General features: G+C 40.8%; 6 protein-coding genes and 1 long non-coding RNA gene across 10 annotated transcripts; 4 read left to right on the plus strand and 3 right to left on the minus strand.

Moving 5' to 3' along the window:
• The first annotated feature begins 740 nt into the window (after positions 1-740).
• LOC137585304 (T-cell activation inhibitor, mitochondrial) lies at positions 741-1,456 on the plus strand. Its single transcript, XM_068301024.1, has 2 exons — positions 741-930; positions 987-1,456. Exons 1-2 carry the CDS (start codon positions 741-743, stop codon positions 1,454-1,456), a joined length of 660 nt encoding a protein of 219 aa, XP_068157125.1.
• Positions 1,457-2,278: 822 nt separating this feature from the next.
• On the minus strand, positions 2,279-5,965 carry LOC137586632 (uncharacterized). Of its 4 annotated transcripts, none has more exons than XR_011033810.1 (3): positions 4,567-5,965; positions 2,747-2,945; positions 2,279-2,679 (listed from the first exon to the last, which is right to left on the minus strand). It is a non-coding gene; the product is annotated as an uncharacterized lncRNA (long non-coding RNA). The 4 variants fall into 4 exon arrangements; XR_011033813.1 differs by having other exon boundaries at positions 5,944-5,959; XR_011033812.1 differs by lacking the exon at positions 4,567-5,965 and adding an exon at positions 3,762-3,957.
• Positions 5,966-10,297: 4,332 nt separating this feature from the next.
• LOC137585393 (pinin) lies at positions 10,298-12,445 on the minus strand. The gene is made up of 2 exons (XM_068301156.1): positions 11,076-12,445; positions 10,298-10,975 (listed from the first exon to the last, which is right to left on the minus strand). The coding sequence occupies exons 1-2, from the start codon at positions 12,328-12,330 to the stop codon at positions 10,773-10,775; spliced, it is 1,458 nt and encodes a 485-aa protein (XP_068157257.1). The 5' UTR covers positions 12,331-12,445; the 3' UTR covers positions 10,298-10,772.
• A 261-nt stretch (positions 12,446-12,706) lies between these two features.
• Positions 12,707-14,313, plus strand: Cdk7 (Cyclin-dependent kinase 7). Its single transcript, XM_068303542.1, is given in 4 exon segments — positions 12,707-12,888; positions 12,959-13,717; positions 13,719-13,874; positions 13,876-14,313. Coding segments are annotated over 4 exon segments (1,068 nt in total). The 5' UTR covers positions 12,707-12,822; the 3' UTR covers positions 13,963-14,313.
• A 65-nt stretch (positions 14,314-14,378) lies between these two features.
• LOC137587219 (uncharacterized) lies at positions 14,379-15,489 on the plus strand. The gene has a single exon (XM_068303543.1). It carries the CDS (start codon positions 14,495-14,497, stop codon positions 15,389-15,391), a length of 897 nt encoding a protein of 298 aa, XP_068159644.1. The 5' UTR covers positions 14,379-14,494; the 3' UTR covers positions 15,392-15,489.
• A 225-nt stretch (positions 15,490-15,714) lies between these two features.
• Positions 15,715-22,567, minus strand: LOC137587220 (uncharacterized). The gene is made up of 4 exons (XM_068303544.1): positions 22,012-22,567; positions 21,801-21,951; positions 15,905-16,021; positions 15,715-15,832 (listed from the first exon to the last, which is right to left on the minus strand). The coding sequence occupies exons 1-4, from the start codon at positions 22,547-22,549 to the stop codon at positions 15,715-15,717; spliced, it is 924 nt and encodes a 307-aa protein (XP_068159645.1). The 5' UTR covers positions 22,550-22,567.
• LOC137586660 (uncharacterized) lies at positions 18,018-21,007 on the plus strand. The gene is made up of 2 exons (XM_068302777.1): positions 18,018-18,505; positions 18,563-21,007. Exons 1-2 carry the CDS (start codon positions 18,346-18,348, stop codon positions 20,722-20,724), a joined length of 2,322 nt encoding a protein of 773 aa, XP_068158878.1. The 5' UTR covers positions 18,018-18,345; the 3' UTR covers positions 20,725-21,007.
• Positions 22,568-23,018: the final 451 nt, after the last annotated feature.

Here is a 23,018-nt window from a genome sequence, read left to right on the forward strand (position 1 = left end):
GGATCGGAACGACCTGACCACAGAAACGGCGGCCACTTACGTCAGTGACCAGACCGCCAAGAAATAGTGAGCAAACCAATCTCTGAACCAGTTGGCAATACTTTTCGCTCAGTGAGAACGGTTCAGAGAGCGGTTCACACACACACACACACACACCTGAAAACCAGTGGCAACAAACGCTCTGAACCGGTTTGAGCCCGTTGCCTGCTTCTTCTGTTTCATTTCTGAGGGTCAATATGTTCAGCTTCTGGTTTTTTCCCCAACAGAAGCTAACTGACAAAAACAAAACCGTTTGATTGACTGTCAAAGTTTAAACAATTAAACCTGAATTATGCAATAGATAGTTAAGAAATCAACATTTTTAAAGGCAAAGATTTTCAAAATGTCCTGTGGACAAAAAATACGATATAAACATTGTTTTCAACAATAAATTTCCTATAAACTTGAACCAAATCCTGATCATGCACTTGCATCCCGAAAGTAGGCAATATATTTTTGATTCGCAATGGTCAAGAAGACGATTAGAGAAAAAGAGTTCCTTTAAGCTATTTTATTGATTTCAAGGAGAATTGTAAATTATTTGGATCTTTACTCTTTCTTCTCCCTTTCTCTAAAAATTAAAATTGATGAAAGGCAGTTTTCAGTTTTATTTTGAATTTTCTTACTCGTTTTGTCACAATTTCTAAAAACAAAAAATACAATTGCTGTTAACAATAATAATGCTGGGGATGGGAGCAAGAATGGGTCTAAGGATAATGCAAGGAGGCTGCCGCTGGATAGTGAGGCGATCTCTGAGCACGGACTTAAAAGCAGCTCTTCAGTCCTTCTATGCGGCTGTGCATCCAAAATATATGGGCAAACATCATTCATTGGCCCAGCAGATAAACGAAAAGTCTCTCAGGCTGCTTAGCTCGCATTTGGAGTCGTTGAGTGAGCACAAATCCAGTCAACTGCCTAACAAGGGACAATTAAGCTTCGCTCGGAAGCCGATGAGGCATACAATTTAATACGAATACAAGTGGATGAGCAGATCCTTGATCCACATGAGCTTGTACAGAATATACTACGAAGATGTCAATTGACAGAGACCAATGCGACAGAGAAGACCTCGAATAAGAAGAGCATGGAAGTGGCATCGAATCAACACAGTTGGATGACCAAGACAGCAGCAGCTCGAGCCCGTTCCCAGTCTGATAATGATCTGAAAACGGAAATCGCCCGCCTTGAGAAGGTGTTGGTGCAAACTTTGGGAATTCTGGATACCCGTTACCATTGTGGCTGCAATATGGGACGATATTGTGACTGCTTGAAACAGCTGGAGCAATTGGCTCAATCCTACGGTCCACAGTTGGGAATGCTATGCCAAAGGATTGTCGTGTTTGGCCCATACACAGGCATCAGTCTCGATGGTCATGTGATGCTTTTCACTGGAGATCCAGTCACAGCTTGGTATTAGCGCCCCCTGAAGTATGCAGTACACAGTCCAAGAACTCAGAATCATTAATATCATGAATCTGGTGTGACTTTTCGTTGAAGATTGATATTCAAATAGATGTTTAACTCATGGAGAATACTTTAATTTTTTGTTGCATACTTCTGGGTCGCAGAAACTTGTGAGTCCTAGAATTAGATATTCCCAAAGCTTTTATAAAAACTACCCAAAGTTTTATCGATTTTTGCTCATCATGATTCCTTTTGACCGCATCCCTTTTTGACACAGTTTTTGCCGAGAAAACTATTCATCAGTCATCATTTGAAGTGGCAATTTCATTGGAGTCGATTTAAAACTCTCATTTTGCTATCCTTTACGCCCAAATTGTGCCTCATCATTAAGTGGATTGTATTCAGTAGGCATTTGCTCATTCCCATCACATCCGTTGCCCCTTCACACAAAACGGGAAATTGACAGAGATGGAGTTGGTCTTGAATTCAGAGGCAATGAATGGACAAGAAGGGTCTAACTAGGTAAAAGGCTATTCGGTCGTATTATTATTATATCCAGCAGCCATACGGACGAAAAGGGGTATATTAAGGTCATTGAAATGTATGTAGCAAACAGACAGAAGGAAGCATTTATGACTCTATAAATTATATACACATGCGAATAAATGTGAAATATTGACTTTACAAGGCAAACTTAATCAAGCTGAATAAGAAAACTAATCCAAATTATAACTCGATTTAGTAGAAAAGACTACTAATTAGTCTAGTGAAAGTTGCTCTAGCTAACGTTTTTAGGGATATTGTTCGATTGATTCTACAAGTGACATGGTTTCAGTTTACAATTTTCTCATTTGTTTCATTTTATTAATTATATAATATTAGACATTGTGTGTGTATATGTATATACATATAAATATATAGTCAGACAATTACTGGATATACATACACATACATGTATATATATAGGTATATATAGATGTATATGCAGGATATAAATCCCACTGAATCCCCGCCCTGTTAGTCCCCCGACTGCCCCATCAAGAACAACAATTTCTATTTATCCTCTACACGATTTTGGAATTCAATCTGGGGCACAATATCGTTTGATTTCAGAATGACCGCAGGGATGACGACAACATTCATGGATGGCACCGCTCTGTAGGATTCTATAGAAGCCACCCGATGATGCCTGTTGATTGTTACTTAAACGCTTAACGCGTTGGCCCACACTGCGTGCTGGAAAATGAGTACAAAACAAGGATCAAAATGGGGGAGATCAGAAATGAAGTGTTATTTCACTTACGATAGAGATCCGCCAGGGAGTTGGTACGTCCCTTGCATATTAACTGTATGGACTCGGCCAGAACATCGCTACAACGTATCATTCTCTCCTCCTCGGGTGGCAGGGAGGTAAGTGGACTGGCATTGACCAAAGCCATGATGTGGGTGAAGAAGAGCACGAGTAGGGCAATTCTCAGCGATAATGGTAGTACGAAAATCATCTAAGAAGAAACAGAAACACAAAAACAAAACAGGAAAACAAGAAAATTGATTAAATCAAGGCGAAAGATTAATTTTGCTTTCACAACTTCCCCTCCCCAAACACCAAAATGGCTTCTTCATTTTCATTTTCACATGTGCATGTGTGTGTGTCAGTGTCTGTGTGTGTGTGCGTACTCTGATACTGGTTCGGATTATACATAGGTTCTCCTCTCTTATCAGTATCTCAAATATTATTGTATGTATTTTTCATTGTGATTGCTGTCTTTTTTTTTTTTTTTTTTTTATTATTTGTTTATGTCGTCGCGCCTGGGGCCAGGAAATATATTTATTTATTTACATAAACTTCAATGTTTAAAAATAAAACCGATCTGATTCGATTTGAGCCGTTGAGCTGAACTGAGTTGAGCTGATCTGAGCCGAGCTGAGCTGAGCTATGTGTGGTTGTCGGGAGGAGATGTGGAACTCTTGCCTTATCATTATTAACATGAATTCGTTGTGGAAAAACAATAACAAAATGCTCGTTTCGGGTTTTTGTTTAACATTAGTGCCCATGATTGGCATGGGTAAGGGTTGTATAAACAGACATGCGTACATACACACACACACACGAACATGTATATATGTAGATATAGATAGTACCAAGAGTATGTGGTTCAATGTTTTTGCTGATCTCGACAACCAAAGAATGTGTGCTAAGAGATGTCTGATGTCGAGTAAACAATGGGCAACTGGCAACTCAAGGGTCGCCAAAATGTTCTATCCCATCAAAATCAAAAGTTTACGTGTGATGAATGTAAAGGATGAATAGAAATTACCAATATCAGTAAAACGAATCCATGTTTTTTGTGTTTTTCCCCATCAACGCATACTTTTTTGACTGACTGTATCAATGTGTGTGGGTATACCTACTACTTATATGAAATAGTATGCACATTGACTGAAATTATTATTGTCGTTAGTTTAGCTTGTTTGAAAAATTTGCAAATTGCTTTTCACAAGTCAGGTTTTTCTAGAATAATGATTAGATTAGACTATATACATATATATATACGAAGAATAAGGAGCATTGAGGGCATCTGTGCTAATGGATGAAATTCCAGCTAATTAGATTTTAGTATACAAATCTATCGATTGCTCTATCTTTTTAGTCAGAATCAGGTCAATCAATGTGATAAAACTCTTCCACTTATAACCACTAACTACAAGTGATTAATTTGCCTACTTGGATAGTAATTATCCTTAAAATTTACTTCCAAAGTGAGTTTGCAGTTCAACAAAGTTGTTAAAGCGGATTCAGATGTCGTTTTGGCGAAGTGAAATCGTTTTAAGTTGGATATTAGTTTTGTCTATTCACATTTAATCCTTCCTTGGTTCCTAAAGAAGGAGACTTCCCTGAATTTCTTCCGCCAGGATCCCTAACTGGGTTACTTTGCAAATTGTATTAAGTTGAAACAGAAATTATAGATGTCATGGAAGGATGTCAAAGTATAATGAATAAAGGAGTGTCTCTAATAAAATTAGAATCAGAGAAAGGAAAACTTCCTTCCATCCCTTTCGAATGTATTCTTATGACTAGGTAAGTAAGTGTTTATTATATTCTTTCTTGTGATTTATACTCACTTTGGCATGCTGGATTCTGCACTATAGCGATGTGAATATAGTTATATATATATGTATATATATATATATGTATATATGGGGTTGTTTGAGTGGGTGTGTGTAGATTTCCTAGATCTGCTGCTTATAGTGAGTCCTGGGCGTATATTTGTTGTACTTATATATGTACTAAGGTTAATATATATATTTTGGGTTAAACAACTTATCACTTGCTTAAGGAACTTTCTTGTTTTTTCTTTTCTTGCTTGAATTTTTTCCGCTCTTTTGCTCAATCACAAAGTTTCAAAATCACAATAAATTTTCAATAAAAAAAAATTTAAAAAAAAACCAAAACACAAATTAAAATAAAACAATTGAAAATTATAAAACTATTTGGGATACAATGTGCGTCGGTGTGTGTATCGGGTACGATGATATCGATTTCAGTTTAGAGTGTCTTTGATGGCGGTAGTTAACGTAATGCCCGTAATTGCTGCATTGCGGGGTAGTGAATGAGTGGGTGGTGGTTCAGAGTGGTGACGGCAGCGGCGTCGTCGTCAGCGGCGACGGTGGCGGCGACGGTGATCCGCGCTGATGATGATGATGACAATGCGGCTGGTTTGGATTTGGAACACGCTTTGGGGGTTTTGTGTGCTTGATTTGTGGCGCTGCAGCAAAGAGAGTATTGTTTCGCTCTCTCTCTCTCTCTCTCTCTAGGTCTTTCTCTCTTTGGCGCTCTCTCTCTCTCTGTCTATATATACAACCGTCTCGTTCTTGAGATCCTATCGCTGTTTCGTATTCTAACTGGTTGCGCTTGCCCTGTATGTGTTTGTTTCCTTGCCAGACAGATTTTACAATAGCCCGCCCCTCCACACCGCACCTTCAGTTCCACTTCCAGTTTCACTTCCAATTCCACTTCGCCTGCCTCCTCCACCACCTTCTTCTGCTGCTGCTGCTGCTGCAGCTCCGTTAGTTCTCTGTTATCACTTCACTTTAGACTGGAAACAGCTGTTCGTGTTGACTTACGAAAGTCAGTTCGCTATCTCACTCCCTCAACCGTTCTACGACAATACGAGATTTGTGTTTGCCCATGTTTGTGGAATTGAAATGTGGAATTGAATGAAGAATTTTATTTTTAGACACTTTGGATTCCTATAATTAGACGTTCCGATTGAAAGCGTTGACTTGGGGCGTTTGTAGCTATTGTTCTTGTTGTTGCTGTTGCTCTTCTTGTTGATTGTTGCTTCCCACTTGGACACACACACACAACACACGATAGAAGAAGTTTTGGTTTTGTTTGTTGTTGTTAATATTTTGGATTTCTTATTATTATTTAATTTTTAAATTTAACATTGCCTGTTGAAATCGGGATTAATGGGAAATATGAAAATAATTCCTTGCTTTTGTTCTTTGTTGTTTCACAGCCAAATTGAAAAAGAAATCTTGGCTTGCTTCAAGCAGTCCGCGAAGCCCCGGTTATGGAGGAGACGCACACACACACCCACACACACACAGACATGGACAGAATTTGCCACTGCGTGTGTGTTGGGCACAGTGCATCAAGATTTATTTGCAACATCGTGTTCTTCTTCTGTACTAACCCAATTACAAATATCTACACATTTTTCTAAGTTTGTAAGAGAGAGAGAGAGAGGGGGATAGTGGGAGATGGATCACTACGTCATCATTTCAATTGTCCATGACACATTCAATTTCAATCAAAAAAATCTACTAATAGGCACAGTGTTGCCACACTAACCACTGATTGAATTGAATTGTACAGTTTGCCCGAAAAGAGTTTGGACACAACAAATTTGCATTCTCTCAACAGGAAATATTGTTTGTAAATTGGTTTCAATTCAATTTTCTAAAAATTGTACATAAACTTTTGCCATCGACTGTACTATAGTACTTATATTTGTGCACATGTGTGTGTGATCAGCGTTAATAATAATAACAATGACAATATAATATTAATAAGATCCCCACTGAACAAAGTACAGACACTTTCTGACAGAGACAGACATAGAGAGGAAGAGTGAGAGTGAGATGCAGTTATCAGCTTGGCAACTTTTCATGCAAACAACAAGTACAACTAGAGTAAATCCATCCATCCCCCATCCCCATTCCATCCACACACGCACACACACACACACACACACACACAAGTGATGATCATGATGATGACAGATGTGATGATGAATACGAAGAGAGGACAGCCCCCGACTTCATTTCGGTTTAACCTGTGGGGGCACCCCTCAATTGATATTGATACACTTGTTATTATTATTCGATTCCTTGCCTGATAAGGCCCAAATGGATTGGGAATGGAAACGCATTGATGACTCGTAGTACGAGTCCCCATAAATCGACTAGGAAAGACGATAAAAACAAGACAAAAAATGAAAGCTGACCTCGTCTTAATAAGCAATAATTAAAAATGACAACTCTTTCATACAAGTAAATGTTTATAAACAATCTAAGTACATTCATACATACATAAACTATTACTATGACTATTATGTCAAGGTTATGTGAAACCGATTAACCGATCTTGGCTCGATGCTTTATCCTTATTTTCATTTATTGAGAGCCTCATCTTCAAATCAGGATAATGAGGTCCTGAATTGTGTTTTCTAGTTTTGCCGACTCCAACGAAAGAAATGATCAACTTTTGGGTTAGAATTAGTTACGGTTACGTTTTCGGTTATGGTTTCGGTACCCCACATACCCCATATACATATGTACATACTTATATGTTGGAGGCGACTTCGACTTGTGCCCGACACATTGATAGTGATGTTGTATGGCATAAGAGGGGTCATGCGGAGGGTTTCTCGTTGATAAGAATTGTTGTTTATGTGTTTATGTGTTGATGTTGTGCTGCAGCCCAGAGCCCAGAGCCATGAACGAAGAACGGAAACCAGTCACATCGGAGACGGGAATCGCTGGCAAAGGCTGGTGAGGCATATGGAAGGCGGCAGGAGGAAGGAAGGCAAGGCATGATCGAAGTCGGGGGCGCTAAGCGTAGTCCCAACTAGGGGAACACATGTAAACAACGTCAACGTGAATTCAACGTGATCTAGTTTCGATTATAAGTACGAGTAATACTATGCGTCTATATATATATACGAACACATATGTATGTACATATACTTAATATATGTATGTATGTATGGGGAATATACAATGCTTTAGTCTCAATCGTTGATTTTTTTCTTTTTGTTCAGTTTGCCTATTTATAGCGCATAATCTGTGCTTTTTAAAAACAAAAACAAAATCCAAACAAGAACGGTGGGTGGGAATGAGAAGGAGTGTAAGCCAGGGATTGTTTGAGGAAAAGAGAGTTATAGATAGAGAGAGGGAGCGGGTAAAAAATGACGTCACCTATGGGAAAAATACAAATAGAGAAAAATAAGGATCTCTTCTCTGGTATTTTTCCTTTAGTCATGCCCTCTTCGAGTGTGTGTATTGGTGTGTGTGGGTGTGTGGGTGAGTGATAAGACCATTTCTTGCGCATAGACGATTCGGGGGCGGATCGAGCAGTATTATTGTTTACACAAGCTAAAATTGGATCTACTTACCATTGATTGACATGTGCGGCAAAGGGGCGCCAACAGCACAACAACAATAACAACAACAACAACAGCAACAACAACAAGATTATTGACCCAGAAGGTGCTCATTGAGTTGGTGATAGCCGAGAGCCAGCCTAGACAAGAGTCCAACTCGGATGCAGACTGCAACGACAACAAATATGAAATATATGTGTCTTGCAAATGAACTTTGATATCGTTGAAATCGAAATGAATGCGAAATAATAGAAAAATTTCAAAATATTGCTAGCTTTACCTGAAACACAGGTGAATATTTCATGGACGATGACAGAATGTCCTGTCCCATCAAGTGAAAAGCAATTTGAGTCCGCTTTGTATAACAGTTACATATAACAGTAATGTATAGGTACCACTTAAATCGGATGCTTATAACTTCAAATTTATGTTTTGTATAACAGTTTTGTCCTAATCCGTCTTGTTCCGAGACACGTGTAGATTTTTGGTTTTCTTTTGAATTTTAGTAGATTTGATTATTTTTAGCATGGCTTGTCAATTTTTTCAACACATTGTGCCTGAAATCAACAGCCAAACGAATCTATTAGCACGGGGTGAACATTTCGGCTTCCCAGGGACCTTCATAAACAATTGAAAAGCAGGTTAAGGTCGGTCATGATTATAGATGACAAGTTTATTGAACAACAACGAAAATGCAAAACAGAATTTAAACATACACACGAAGTTATTATCGTTGGAGTCAATACACTGACAGAGGTTAGATTAAAGAGGCAGTCCAACGACGGTTTTAGGTGGAGCAAGATGGAACACAGAAGAGGGTATGGGCGAGGGCAAAATGCTCGGTTATTCGGTCGTTGGCCAACCAGCGGGCATAGACACACATTGCTGGCGGATTGTTGGATTGTTCGATGGGTGGCGGCGGGTGGGCAATGATGATGATGATGGTAGGTGGATGGCGGGTTTTCAACTGACGGTCGGTGTTAGCCCTGGCCAATGAACTGCAGTCGGCAAGACGACCTTCAAGGTCAATGTCTGGCACACACACAACAATTCGGTTGAGTCGGCTAAGGATGTCTGCACATTGTCTGGGCCACGTCCGCGTCCTTGGCCTGGCCAGACTGTTGGCATTATGTTTTTGTTGTTGTTGTTGTTATTGCTGTTGCTGCAAGATGGTGTTGACCTTTCAACTTTCAACGCAAACAGCAAACAGAATCATTTGTATGGCGCGTGGCTACAGAAACCGTTGTAAACACACGATTAGAAATCAACAATTTCCAAAGTAAATCATTAACCGCATTTCCATGGATTCAATCAATTAAACATTGAGAAAATTGATAAGAATTTTGTACACATGTGCTATTCATATACATATGTATGTATGTAAGTATGTATGTACATACTTACATATGTGTACAAATATGTAAAGGCAATAACAATCAATAACAATTGATTTGCTATTCATTAAATCAAAATGTTACACTCTATGGGCAAAGGTGAATAATAATAAAAATATATGCCGACATGTGTACTATAAATGTAAATGTTCGCAATTCAGTATCATCACTGCATATCTATAATATGTAAACATCAAAATTCATTATTACTCATAGGTTTCAATCTCTGTATTGTTCTGGAAATAGGTTTGTCCATATGATATGGAACCACAACAAGGATTAGGAACGTTTTTGGGACTTATCATTTTATTTTAATGCAAAAATAAAGACGAAGAGTCTTAAATGCAGCAAAGATTCCGTTTCATTTTAGATATTTTTGTCTTTGTTCCCGTTTTTAGTCGATTGAATAATGAATCCTGATTTAACACAGTTTAAACTTTGAAACTTTTTCGCGCCCTTCAACTTCCACTTTGGTTTGCGACTTTGCCAGTATTTCAATGCACAGCTGAATGGCAACTACCAGTATTTGAGCGGGTCGCCATTTCTGGCTCATTTTGAGTCGGGCTTATTTTAAGTTAAGAAATCAAATATTTGATTATTTTGCGAACGAAATAGAAAAGCGTTATTAAACTTAAATATGTGTTTTTTTCCAAAACGTAGTCGTGTGTGGTTTACTAACATTTTAAATACTGATTTAGGACTGCGATAACTGTCCAATATAAAAAAGTGTTCTTGATCCTCGTACTAAAAGTAGTGAAAAAAAAAATAAGAATCGTACACATAGAGGAATACATTTACAAATATTGTTATATTTTCATGTTGACCAATAAATTACAAATAAAAAAAATTCTGATGATCAGTCGGTTGCCCGACATTGATATACCCTGGACCACAGTAAAAGGAATCCAAAAACAAATCATAGAGTAAACTTATGTGTACTTTCTGTAAAACCCGCAAAATATGTAAAAATATGTAAATAAGCATTTGGAAAGGTAAGAACTATTTTGCACAATTTCAATTTGAACTAATATAATTTGTTGTACTAAAAATTGCATCTCTCACTCTGTCTTTCTCTCTCTCCATCGGACAGACAGACAAATGTAGAATTAACTGCTCCACCGACTTCTGATAGAAGTTGTCTTTCATTTAGATGAGCTAAAATATACCCTTTGTACCTAATGGGTACAGGGTATAGAAACATTTTAATCATAATGTCTCATTCTGTTTAATCCTAAGCCAATCATATCCTTGCCCAATCTTTTGGCTAGCAATTGTTGCTATTGTTAACTCTCTTCTCCCTCTTAATAATGGGCAAACGTGTCCACAGATAACCACCGGACCTTTGTGCCGTATATTCATCCACATCAGGCAGAGGAAATGGTGTACTTCGGTCAAAATAATAATTGCTTGGTGCATGCATAACAAATTCCAAATAACACAATTTGCGGGATAAGTCTTCATCGGGACCTGGAAACAGAAGAAGAACACGTGCAAGTGGATGGGTTATGTGAAACGCAAATCCGGCAAAGTGTCTGATAATCAATTATTGGAATATTTTGAATTTCACCTATCAAATATGTAGCTGGATCGAAACCCTCTTTGGGATCCGGACTATCCTGTGTCGGAATTAGCCATGTAAGAAATGCCGATTTCTCACAATATGCATCCACCAAGAGACCACGAATTTGAGCATAATACACTTTCTGTTGGCTATCGACAATGCTGACAATATCGCCAATTTGCATATAGCTGCCCTTGTAGAAAACACTCTTTACAAATCGCGTTGTGGCCTGGACTTTGGGTTGTTTTTGTGCAGGGCGCTTGAACAGGGCACGACGATTTCTGGCAAATGATGAACCGCCGCCGGATGTGCCGCCCGAGTTGCCGCCAAGATTATTGCCAGCTGATGATTTACCCTGAGATTTGCTGTTCGAATGCGGGAAGCCTTGATTATGGTTGGCAGAGTTGTAGGATCCAGCGCCGTCTGCACCATTATGACCATTCGATGATCGGTCGCGTTCATTGCTGAGATTTGTTCGGCCAGTTAGCTTCGATTTGAAACGAGTGGAACGGGTGCTCTTGCGTAAACGTTTCATAATGGTGGGTGCTCGGTTTGCTGTGGTGGATCCGTTCAGACTGCTACGTGTGATTTTGCCAGATCGCTGCTGGAGTTGCGGTGGCGGCGGCGGCGGTGGTGCAGCAATTCGCTCTGGCGAACTTTGCGGCGATGTAGGTGGAGCCGTCTGCGGCGGCGGTGGAGGAGGTGGTGGTGGAGGTGCAGGAGATGTTGGTGCTGTAGTTTCAGTTTTCTCTTCAATCGACTGTTTCCCACTAGCACTGGATTCTGGCACTGGGGCTGCGGTTGGGGTTGGTGTTGTTGATGTAGCTATTGCAATTGGCTCTAGCTTTTCATCATCTTTCACCTTTGGCTCTATATCCATTGCTACATTGGACTCATCGGGAGCACTGTTAGGTTCATTGAGTGGTGGTGGCATTTCTTCTGTAGTTGTTAAATCTATATTTAATTCCGTTTTTAGTGCATCTATTGCATCTGTTTTTGATGCCGTTGCCATTGCCGTATCTGAATCCGTTGATGGCTTTGACTCATCCTTTGTGTCTAGCGCTTCGCATGATGCACACGTTGCAGAGTTGAGTACAGCATCGCCCTTGCTGCTAGTGGTCCTGCTGCTGCTCTCTAGTTCCTCCTCCTCCTCTTTTACCGTGTCCATCGCACGACCATCGTCTGCTGCTTGCTGTTTCGCTTGATTAACACGCATTTCGCCGCATTTGCTGCACTTCATCAAATCTGTGTCTATGGCCATTATAAGTCTAATATACAATCAATATTGGTTTTATACAATTTTTTGAGTTTTACTTAAGATAATACTTATAGCAAAAAAAAAAAAAAAACTATTTACGAAATTGTCAATACAAATTTCCTGTGTTGGTAAATGCATTCTCTGATTTGGTATCCAGCAGCCCTTAGGAACTGCATATGAGGACACACTGGTTCACCGCAAAACCAAAACAGAATGTTTACACAAATTAAACAAATTTGTTGTTAATTAAGTTGAGTTAAAAAACCATTGGTTTCCCCATATATAAAAAAAGCGATGTAAAATAAGTTTTATTTGTCAACCATAAATAGTTTGGTATTTAACTGATGGGAACTAGTTCAACATTGCGATGCAAAGGGTATTCTACTCTCAGCAAAGCGGCTTGGTTGGAACTACTCTCCAATTATTTTGTTTATTTTCTGTCGTTTTTTGTTTTTTTGCAATTTTTTATGTAAGCTGAAGCTTTAAACGCACAAAATGATTCGCAACGAAGATAGCAAAAAGGATCGCTATGCCAAACTGTCATTTCTGGGTGAGGGTCAGGTGAGCTTCAAAATACGCAAAACCGGCAAGAGTCGTTGCTGAGTCGTTGTCGTTGTCCTTGTTGTTGCAGTTTGCCATTGTGTACAAGGCTCGTGATATGGTGACTAGTCAAATTGTGGCCGTGAAGAAGATCAAGAAGGGCAGCCGTGAAGATGCACGCGATGGCATCAATCGTACAGCTTTGCGTGAAATTAAAATTTTGCAAGAATTGCAACATGAGAATATCATTGGACTGGTCGATGTCTTTGGTCAATTGTCCAATGTGTCACTGGTGTTTGACTTTATGGACACCGATCTGGAGGTTATCATCAAGGATACGAAAATCATCTTGACCCAGGCAAATATTAAAGCCTATGCCATAATGACACTGCGTGGTCTGGAGTACTTGCATCAGAATTGGATACTCCATCGCGATCTAAAGCCCAATAATTTGCTCGTCAATAGCGATGGCGTGCTCAAAATTGGTGATTTTGGTTTGGCCAAAGTGTTTGGATCGCCAAATCGCATTTACACCCATCATGTGGTCACACGTTGGTATCGATGCCCCGAGCTATTGTTTGGCGCCCGTCAATATGGCACTGGCGTCGATATGTGGGCAGTTGGGTGCATTCTGGCCGAGCTTATGTTGCGTGTTCCCTTCATGCCGGGCGACTCGGACTTGGATCAGTTGACTCGCATATTTGCCACCCTGGGTACACCAACTGAAGCCGATTGGCCCCATATTGGCAAGCTTCATGACTATCTTCAGTTTAGGAACTTCCCTGGGAACCCATTGCAGAATATCTTTACAGCAGCTGGCAACGATATGCTAGTACTAATGCGTCGTCTTTTTTGCAATGAATCCCCTCAAGCGTTGTTCCTGCCGTGAGGCATTGAGTATGCCCTATTTTTCTAATAAGCCAGCACCAACCGTTGGCCTGAAATTGCCCATGCCTTCGGCCATCATGGCCGCAAAGGAGAGTGCCCAGGCCCAGACTGAGGGTGCCGAAAAAGCCGGCTGCTCAAAAGCGTAAACTTGTCGAAACGACAGTGCGAGGCAACATCTTGCCGCAAAAAAAGAGGCTGCAGTTCTGAATTGCATTCAGACCTTAGATATCATTATATACATAGAAGCTTAACACTTTACTTGTCAATGAGACAGAGAAGAAAAATGTCCGCTTTTGTTTGCGCCGCTTATCCGTTGACTTGTACCCTCAACTAACTTTCCAAAAAAAAACATGCAAGAGAAGTAAAGTGTTTCTCAAAAACTTTGGTAAAATCAAAGTTCGCTTACACCCCCATTGAGTCCCAGATAGGTACTTAGTTATTCATAATCTTAATCTTTAAAATAGTTTGTAATTTGCCAAATGTCACCTAAGAGTTGCAAGAGCATAATCTGTTAAAGGTATAAATATAATGAGAGAGACAGAGACCGAGCAAACATAATTTTTCGAAGTTTCATTACGAAAACCCAGAGCGCTCTGCTTTCTAAATTTGATATTTGTTTTCTTTCAGCTCGGCTCAAAATTTATAGCGCAAGTTTTGGCAATAGTTTTAAACATCCGAATTATAAATACTTTTTTTTCTTGTTCAAGTCTGCAAAAGAGTGGACTGTGTGCGGCCACGTATGCCAGTCTCCAAGATGACGGACAAAAAGGTCAAAATTGGCCAATTAAAATCCCTGACCTCGGAAGAGGCGCGCCGCGAACGTGCCGAGCGACGCCTTAGCTATGGCAATAAGCTATCGACCATGAATCTAAATCGGATGCGTAATCGTCAGAGTGCAGCAGCTATGGTCAATCCCATTGCGAATCCAACTAAACTGGTATCATCTATGGGTAAAATGGTTTTTGTTAATCCAAAGGCAAAGTCAAACCCCGAGCCTGAAAAACCACACCAAATGGTAGTTTTGAAACCATCAGCAAAGGAGAAAGACCTCAAATCATTATCTGAACAAGCAAATCCGGAATTATCTGAAGGAGCAGCAGTATTGGTGCCATCGGACTCTATGACCACGTCGCTGCGCCGAATTGCCTCGAGCTATGCTCATGTGTGTGAAGCTGAAATGGGCTGTGCGGAGGCTCTGCTTAATGAAGACAACGAAGAGGATGCCAGAGAGGAGCGTGCCGAGGTTTTAATCAAAAGCCAAACCATGCCGCCACCCTCTTTAACGCCTTCTCAGCCACTGACTCTGCCGGCTCCAGGGTCATCGGCTGCCAAGCCTTACAAGTTCTCGGCATTTACAACGGCCTCGTCGTCATTGTCATCGCCGTCGCCATCGTTTTCATTGGCACATTCAGGCAAGGATGATGATGCGCTTGATCTCTTGGATCCAATCGTTGAGACTCGGGCAACTGAGCGTTGGCATCAGCTGGGAAACACTGTGTCGGCTCTCTTTAGGACTCGACGTTGCCATGATAGCCAAGAGTCGCCTATGACACGTCTTCGACGTGTGCGCGAGCAGCGAGAACTGTTGGAAGCTTTCACCCGTCCCTTTCTATATGAGGCGATGAAAAGAGATTGAGCAGCTTCTCCCAGTCCAATTGATGCGAACGAGAAAGAAAGAGCGATTAACTCTTAATAAGTGTTAACAATAAATTCATAACACATTCGACTCTCCAATCCAACCATTAGAAAGAGGATCTGCACACACCACACCACCCCACCCCACCCAACTCACAATATGCAATTCAAAATTAACATTTCGAGTTTATTTTCACTTTAGGCAATGGGCAAATTGGCAGCACAGCTTGTATGTATATAGGATCTACGCTTATATATACATATATAAAGACAAATATATATGTATGTACAAGAGTGAGAGAAGGAGGGGAGAGGGGTTTTCTTCTAGTAGCAGCGACATCTGTCACGTGGGCAATTCGATTTGTAATTGAGGCATTCATCCATGCAATAGGTATCGGCTCCCTCACGTCCAGCCAGCTCGCCGATGGCCACGCACTCCTGACTGAAAGCAGAAGGACAATAAGAATCTCAGCAAGGAAGAAATAAGAGTGAAAACATCGTTCTGTCTACTTACGGACAATGACAGGCAGTCTCCGGGCAGTTGGGTGGATAGCGTAGACAGTTGATCTCACACCAGTTATCGATGCCGGGCAGGGAACGGAATGGCGGTGCTCCTATGCACTTCTGATCCCTGAAAAGTAAATTAGGAAAAATGGTTATCAAACTACACAAGTTGGACGGAAAGGCTGTGAGATCACAGTTCGTTCTTCTCGTTTATGTCTGACATTGGGTTTCAAGGGAAACTCATATTAAATTCCAATAGAAATTTTATTTCGGATTCACTTTTTGCAGCATTGCCCAATACACATAATTGTCGATTTATTTTTGCCATGAGAGCCGCCAAAGAACTGAAACGTCAATCCGAGCAACGTCGTCGAAATGCCGAGCTAAGAATATCCTACGGGAATGCCTTATCCGAGAGTAATTTACGGCAAATGCGCCAGCAGGTGGAAGGGGAAACAACAATCAAACCGAAACTGGCGTGGTCGGCATTCTAAAACGACAGCCGACGACGGATTTTATGGCCAGCACCCCCGTAGTGCCCAGAAATTATGGAACGCAAAGCAATGCCTATAGCTGGCAATTGAATACAGCGAGTTCGCCACGTTTTCAAGCCTTGGCCCCAGAACCATCGTCAACGTCATCGGCAACAACTTCTACGGCTCCCAGCTCCCGTACTGCCGTATCCAATCGGGATCCCTGGGATCAATCGGTGAATAATTGCGATCGCATTGCTCGACACTATGAGAATCTACAGAAGCGAGCTCAGCAGAACACAAGACTCATGGAGCAAGTGAGATCCTCGTCCTCATCAGCCAAGGGCGAGAAGCAAGGACATCGTGTTCAATTTATGGATAATTAAAATACATTCGTTAGGAGCAATGTGCATAAAAATGAAAACAAAAACAATTAAATAGGAAAAAAATTTTTAAATCAGTTTTAGAATTTCTCTCTCTCTTTCCCTTTCTCTATCTAAGTAATGTTTCGAATGTCATCCTGCGGTTGTCCTTGGGAATTTGATTTCTAAATATAAACAGTGTTCGATTTGGGATCTTTACTTGCGAGTTATGGAAGTGAAGGATTTTCAGAAATTTAGAGAATTTTTTAAATTAATTTTTAATGAAGCTTTTTGCTTTTCTTAAACTGTTTTTATACCCTTGCAGAGGGTATTATAAAATTGGTCAGATGTTTGTAACGCACAGAAGGAGACGTTTCCGACCCCATAAAGTATATATATTCTTGATCAGCATGAGAAGCTAAGTCGATATAGCCATGTCCGTCTGTCCGTCTGTCCGTCTGTCCGTCGGTGCGTACGCGTTTTACTCAGCCATCTTAAGAGCTATCGGGATGAAATTTTTTTTGGGAGCTTTTTTTTACCCGGGTGAGATAAAGTATGAAAATCTTTGGGATCGGACTACTATATCATATAGCTCTGGAACAAAAATTTTTGCAAAAATTGGAGTATCCCCATGAAATTTACCAATATAATAGAATTTGATATAAAATCTCAGATCCCAAAATTTGACCCTGATCGGATAAATAGAACACAAGTTACAGTCTATATAAATCGGTTCAATCGCTGCCGGCAGCTCTGCTTGCTGCCTACTACGTCATCATCAAATCAACAGAGCACATGCATACACACACAGACGCAACGCTACATAAACTGTATGTGTATGCGTGCGTTGCTTTGCTTAGGGAATGAGGGAAGAAGAAGAACAAATTGTACATAGTATGAAGAGTAAAATTGTTTTGTTTGTATATTAATGAATTGAGTTGCAGAAAACAAATTTTGAACATGTGAAATTATTATTGTCAAGGACTGCAAGGGTATATAAACTTCGGCATAGCCGAATTTAACTTCTTTGATATTTTGATCAGTTTTTAAACGATTTAAAAAAGATCATATTTCTAATTAAGCTAATCCCCTCTTTGGGCTATTTTCAACCGATTTCAGAAAGTCATTTCTTCAAAATATTTCGAGTCAGAGAAAGGACACAGAGCTTGACTTGATTTAGATGCAGCTTAAAAATTTCAAACTCATTCGAACTTTGTGTATTTACGTTAATCTCAGATGGCCCTGATATTTCAGTGAGCCCATTTACCTAGTTTATTTGCCTTACCTGTTCATATCGAGAGTGAAATTTTTATCGGGTCTAAGACTTTTGACTTTGATGTCAACCAGAGCCCAAAACATAATATAATTTTGTGAACTATTATTTATAATTTTCTCAACTCTTTCAAAACGCATAAAATATATATATATATAGATCTGTGTACATATATATATATATATAATATATTTAGATATTTATTCTGTTTGTTTTTGGATCAGCGAATTTCTTTCACATTAAACAAAGCAAAAAAAAAGTTTAAAAAAACACGCACACACATATAAAACCGGGCAAAAAGTTCCATCATCTATCTAGATAAATCCGAAGCTGCAGATGTCTAATGATGCATCGACAACGTTTGAATCCCGTAAGGCAACAGCAGCAGCAGATGGGTCGTAATCATGAAGTGACTCTGTCGCCGAAGACACCACAATCGCCTCAAACAGTGCGTCGCAAGACTCCTTGTATACGGCCAGAGCAAATGACGACGACAGTGCCAGGTAAGTTGGAGATTGTTTAGATTTGCTTGTTATGTACATAACAAGCTGTTGTCCCAGCTCCAGCGCCAGCCCCAGCCCCGGCAGTCGCTGCGACGCGGTGTTTGAGTCAAGGACGTGCCAAAGGAGCAGCTAACCAAGCTGGAGATTTGGGCACACGTATCGGGAAGCCAAATGTAGGACGACGTGGAGGAGTTTCGAATCAACCGATGCAGGCAGAGCAGCAGCAGCAGCAGCAACAACAACAGCCACTGGCACGTAACCATCATTATATGCTGCCCCGTGTGGCACGATTGGCCAACAACAACCACACCAACATTAGCAATAACAAAGAAGTGGCAGGAGGAAAAAATGTTGCCGTACCTCCAACTGTTTGTCCACCCTTGAATCTAGGAACACGCGAAAGATTGCCAGCCAAGTCACCATATTTGCCCAGTGGCAGCGAAATCCAGATAAGCAGCATGCCCGATCAGACCAGTAGCACCAGCAGCAGCTCCGGTCGACATGGTCATCGTATTAAATTGGCCAATGCCATACGATTGCCTGATCAGCAGAACAAGAGTTTTGTCTATCTTTGTAAGCCGGTGAAGAAGGTGAAGGAGTTGCTAACCGCTCGACAATTGCGTCAAAGTAATGAGCATCTAGAGGCCGCTTTCGAAGCCGATGGCGGCATGATGGATGATAATCCCATTGACATTGACAATGTCATCAATAACTCAAGTGATCTCTCGTCGACTTCCACTTCCAGTCCATACAATAGTTTGGAAATCCTACAAAAACGACAACTGGAAGTGGAAGAGCATTTCTCGAAACTGCCCGGCAAAAGCTATCAACAAATGCTTGAAACTCAATTGCGCCAGGTGCGGCAACAGGAGACGCAACTTCAACGTTTGGCCAACTGCGCCAACAACCAACAGGACGACAGCAAGGACGAAAACAATGAGGATGAGAACGAGAATGAGAATGTCGCACATCGTAAAAATGAGAAGCTTGAGAAATTGGTATGCCAGAATATACCGACATTGCAGAATGAAATAAAACTATTGCAGCAGTTGGGTGAGCAACTGGTGGCCACATTGCGTGTATCCAAAGTGTGTCCAGCAGATGACAACCGACATGTGGAGCAGCCTAAGCAATTGAGTAGCCTAAGTGATGATAATAATGACTCGTACAATATGGATCTTTACAATGACAATAGCTTGGCCAGTCAATCGTCGAGCGTTTACTATACTCCGCGTTCCCTGTTGCCGGGTGAGTTGGTCATACGAAAGATTTACTGCCTGCGCGTAGAGCGGGTACCGACAATTTGCGAGAGGGCCACCGTAAAGGCTGCATTTCATTATATTGGTGTGGTTAAGGAATTTCGCATCGAGATGAAGACCCTCAACGAAATAAAGACTGGCGACGATACACAATGCTTTTATATGCCATCCCACGGCACAATATCGCCAGAAGGAGGAACAGCAGTTAATCTAAACAGAAGCGACATCGACAGGAAAGCTGAAACCGCTGAGACTGCTGCCACCATCATTTTGGCCAAGGCCAATGAATTGCGTAGCACTTCATTTCGCAAATTGCGGGAAAATCCAAATGTTTTAATCCAACAATTGCGTCCGAAGTCAACGATGCGTCCCTTAAACTTGCTGGAACAGGACACCGCCTTGTTCATAAATAGTCTGGCCCATGGTGATCCATATAAGTTGTCCAGTTCCACTTCAATTCCCAGCGAACATCGTGAGACTGGTGGGGCTGCTGCCTTTGACCCAACAACCAGATTCCAATCAGCTCATGATCGCTTAACGGTTAGCTCGCAGACCTTCAGTTCCAATCAATTGCAGACGGTTACCACTCAAACGGATAAACTTAAGCCCAAGCTCAAAACGTCCTCATCTTCATTGAGCATTGGCCATCGTTCCAGACGTCTCTTGAAACGCAAATCGAAGACCCATCTGTCCGATGAGCAGGCAAAAATTTTAAGAAACATTCTACAAACGACACCGGTCCCAACACCAACATCCATATCCGCCGTGGATTCTGGAGTGCTGCAAACGCTGCCTAAAAACCGCCGACGCCGCCGTCGTCAAGTGGCACCCTGTGGCCGCAGGGATCTGGAGCCCAAAGTCCATTTGCAGTTGCTCAAAACAGTTTCCGTTGGCATTGTACAAATCGCCGTATTCCTTGTACTTATTATGGCTTTTACCTATCCGGATATACGTTGTTAATCATAGCCTCCAAGCGACAAAAAATCATCAATCACGAAAGCAAATCGAAAACTACTCAGGAATTCAAATTTTTTGAACGTTTCAACCATTTTTGGGGTATCTATTTTTCCTTTACGTTCTTCCGTATCAAATATTTTTTTTTTCTTGTTTTGGTGTTGTAATAAAAATAAAAAAGCCAGTGGGAGAGAGAGAGCGAGAGAGGGAGAGAGAGAGACAGAGAGAGAGAGTGAGTGAGAGACAGAGAGAATCAATGGTAATAAAATTTTCGTGTGTGATGAAGAAATAGTTACATTTTGTTTGTTTTCGAAAGGACCTTATCGACGTCCTACATAACTAGAACCTAATTCCATTTCCCACAAGACTCCTAAGAACGCAAATGATTAAATTAATGAATTTAACATAGATTTTTGTTTTATTTAAGCACTTTCCTTATAAATAAATGTCTATGTATATACATCTTTGTTAGATATTATCAAATGTAATTATTATCTAACCAAAACCATTTTTTGTTTGCCTTTTGCAGGATTCTTATCAAAGGTAAAGCGTTTAATGTAGGATATAGTATGTATAATGTGTGTATACCTTTAACCATCTGATCTGAACTGTTAATTGGTCGAGCTAGAAGAATCGGTAAACGCTAACGGGTAAGCGGTTAAGCAGGTAAGCAATTAAGCAGGTGAGCGGATAAGCGTTTAAGCGTTGGAACGATTGCTAAAAAGCAAAGCAAGAGTTAAAATTCGAATTCTTAAAAGAAGTAGAAAGAAATAGGAAATGGAACAGAAGAAGAAGGAGACAAGAGAGCACAAGAAGAAAGAGTGTGAAGTGGAAAATCAAAGTAATAGATTGAAATAGAGTAATCATTTTGTAAATAACTATAATATTCATATTGGGACTCTTTACCGTTTGACGTCTGTTTTGAGGAGCTAGGGCTGTGAATGGGATAATTTTGGCACCCTACAGTATGCAATAAGTAGTTCAGTAGAGCAAAGTACCTCCCATTTCACAGCCCTAGATCTGGACCCTTCAAGGAAGTTTCAGACAGTTGCAGATTCTGCACAGTAATATTTTTCACTTACCTCACAATCAACGGGAAGATATTATTATCTTCAGGTGCACGATAATCCCGATAGTATAGCAGATATGGCGATTTATTGTTTACGAAAATGGGCGGTACACCGCCTCCAGTATTCGATATGATGGCAATGTCCGCGCAATTACGAAAAGTTTCTGCAATATTTTTGGCCTGTTGTTGAACAAGAAGAAATCCAAAGAGATTATCTTACTCACCCGCCTTCCCGCAACCAACGGCCTCAGTTCCGTTCGAGCAAGTGCCCCACATGTTGGCTGTGTAATAGGTCCATTGCAGAACACATTGTGTACAGGTTACATAGGCCGGCAAACGGACCCGATAACGGAATATGTCCTTCTTTTTGGCATCACGTGGAATGAGATAACGATGCTCCCGACTGCCCGATATTAGCAGTGGATATCTGTCGAAGCACTCTTGGCTAGCCTCTTGCCGTGGATTGTTGTTGGGGCAGAGATACATTTCGAATCGACCGTAATGATTGGCAGTCAGCTCCACCTCCACATCGATCTCCTGGCCGGCTGTATAGTAACGGGAAATGATGCCCTTGGCATATTCACCACCAGCCTCATGCGGTCTGGGCGATTTCACATGATAGGCATCGCCACAGACACCACAGCGGCCGCTATTCTGTTCCCATTGCACCGCATAGCCACCACAGAAGAGCTCATTGTCGTTGTAGTTAACCGGATTGGGATAGCCGAAACGCCACATGGCATTTCGTGCCGGTGGATCCATAAGACGACCATGTCCCAGCACTGTGGTCATCTGCGTGGTCTATTCAAATCGGATGAAGCGAGGAACGGGGAATAACTTTAAATGATGCTAACTTACCAAAATCATCACCAGTGCGTACATCATCATCATCATTCCGGTTGTCAAATGCCTCCACCACATCTGAGGGGGGGGTTTGGGGCGTAAAAAACAAAAACATTAACAAGATATCATCAGATATTAAATGAAATGCATTTGCAATATCAGAAAAAACGGGTTTTCAGGCAACCCAAGCCTACAGTGGAAGTAAACCCAACTACTTTGGTCTAAAACTCAGTCAAAAGTAGATTTTTTCATAGACAAATATTCCAAATTCGTAGTTTATATGGTAAGCTACAATCACTTAAGTCCTAATTAACTCTAAAACAAATGATTGGAAAGCACTACAAGTTATAAGAGAAATTTTTGCGACCACTGTGCGTGCATATTTAGC

Source organism: Drosophila tropicalis, unplaced genomic scaffold (assembly GCF_018151085.1).
Source record: "Drosophila tropicalis isolate 14030-0801.00 unplaced genomic scaffold, ASM1815108v1 contig_158, whole genome shotgun sequence".
Lineage (NCBI taxonomy): Eukaryota > Metazoa > Arthropoda > Insecta > Diptera > Drosophilidae > Drosophila > Drosophila tropicalis.

Coding starts and splice junctions, on each gene's coding strand:
- LOC137587219 (XM_068303543.1), top strand. CDS start 14,495: ATGCCAGTCTCCAAGATGACGGACAAAAAGGTCAAAATTGGCCAATTA.
- LOC137586660 (XM_068302777.1), top strand. CDS start 18,346: ATGATGCATCGACAACGTTTGAATCCCGTAAGGCAACAGCAGCAGCAG. Junction 18,506..18,562: donor AATGACGACGACAGTGCCAG/GTAAGTTGGAGA, acceptor CTGTTGTCCCAG/CTCCAGCGCCAGCCCCAGCC.
- LOC137587220 (XM_068303544.1), bottom strand. CDS start 22,549: ATGGATCCACCGGCACGAAATGCCATGTGGCGTTTCGGCTATCCCAAT. Junction 21,952..22,011: donor CGTTGGTTGCGGGAAGGCGG/GTGAGTAAGATA, acceptor AAAATATTGCAG/AAACTTTTCGTAATTGCGCG. Junction 16,022..21,800: donor ATCTTCCCGTTGATTGTGAG/GTAAGTGAAAAA, acceptor TTTACTTTTCAG/GGATCAGAAGTGCATAGGAG.
- LOC137585304 (XM_068301024.1), top strand. CDS start 741: ATGGGTCTAAGGATAATGCAAGGAGGCTGCCGCTGGATAGTGAGGCGA. Junction 931..986: donor CTCGCATTTGGAGTCGTTGA/GTGAGCACAAAT, acceptor TTCGCTCGGAAG/CCGATGAGGCATACAATTTA.
- LOC137585393 (XM_068301156.1), bottom strand. CDS start 12,330: ATGGCCATAGACACAGATTTGATGAAGTGCAGCAAATGCGGCGAAATG. Junction 10,976..11,075: donor TCCAGCTACATATTTGATAG/GTGAAATTCAAA, acceptor TTCTGTTTCCAG/GTCCCGATGAAGACTTATCC.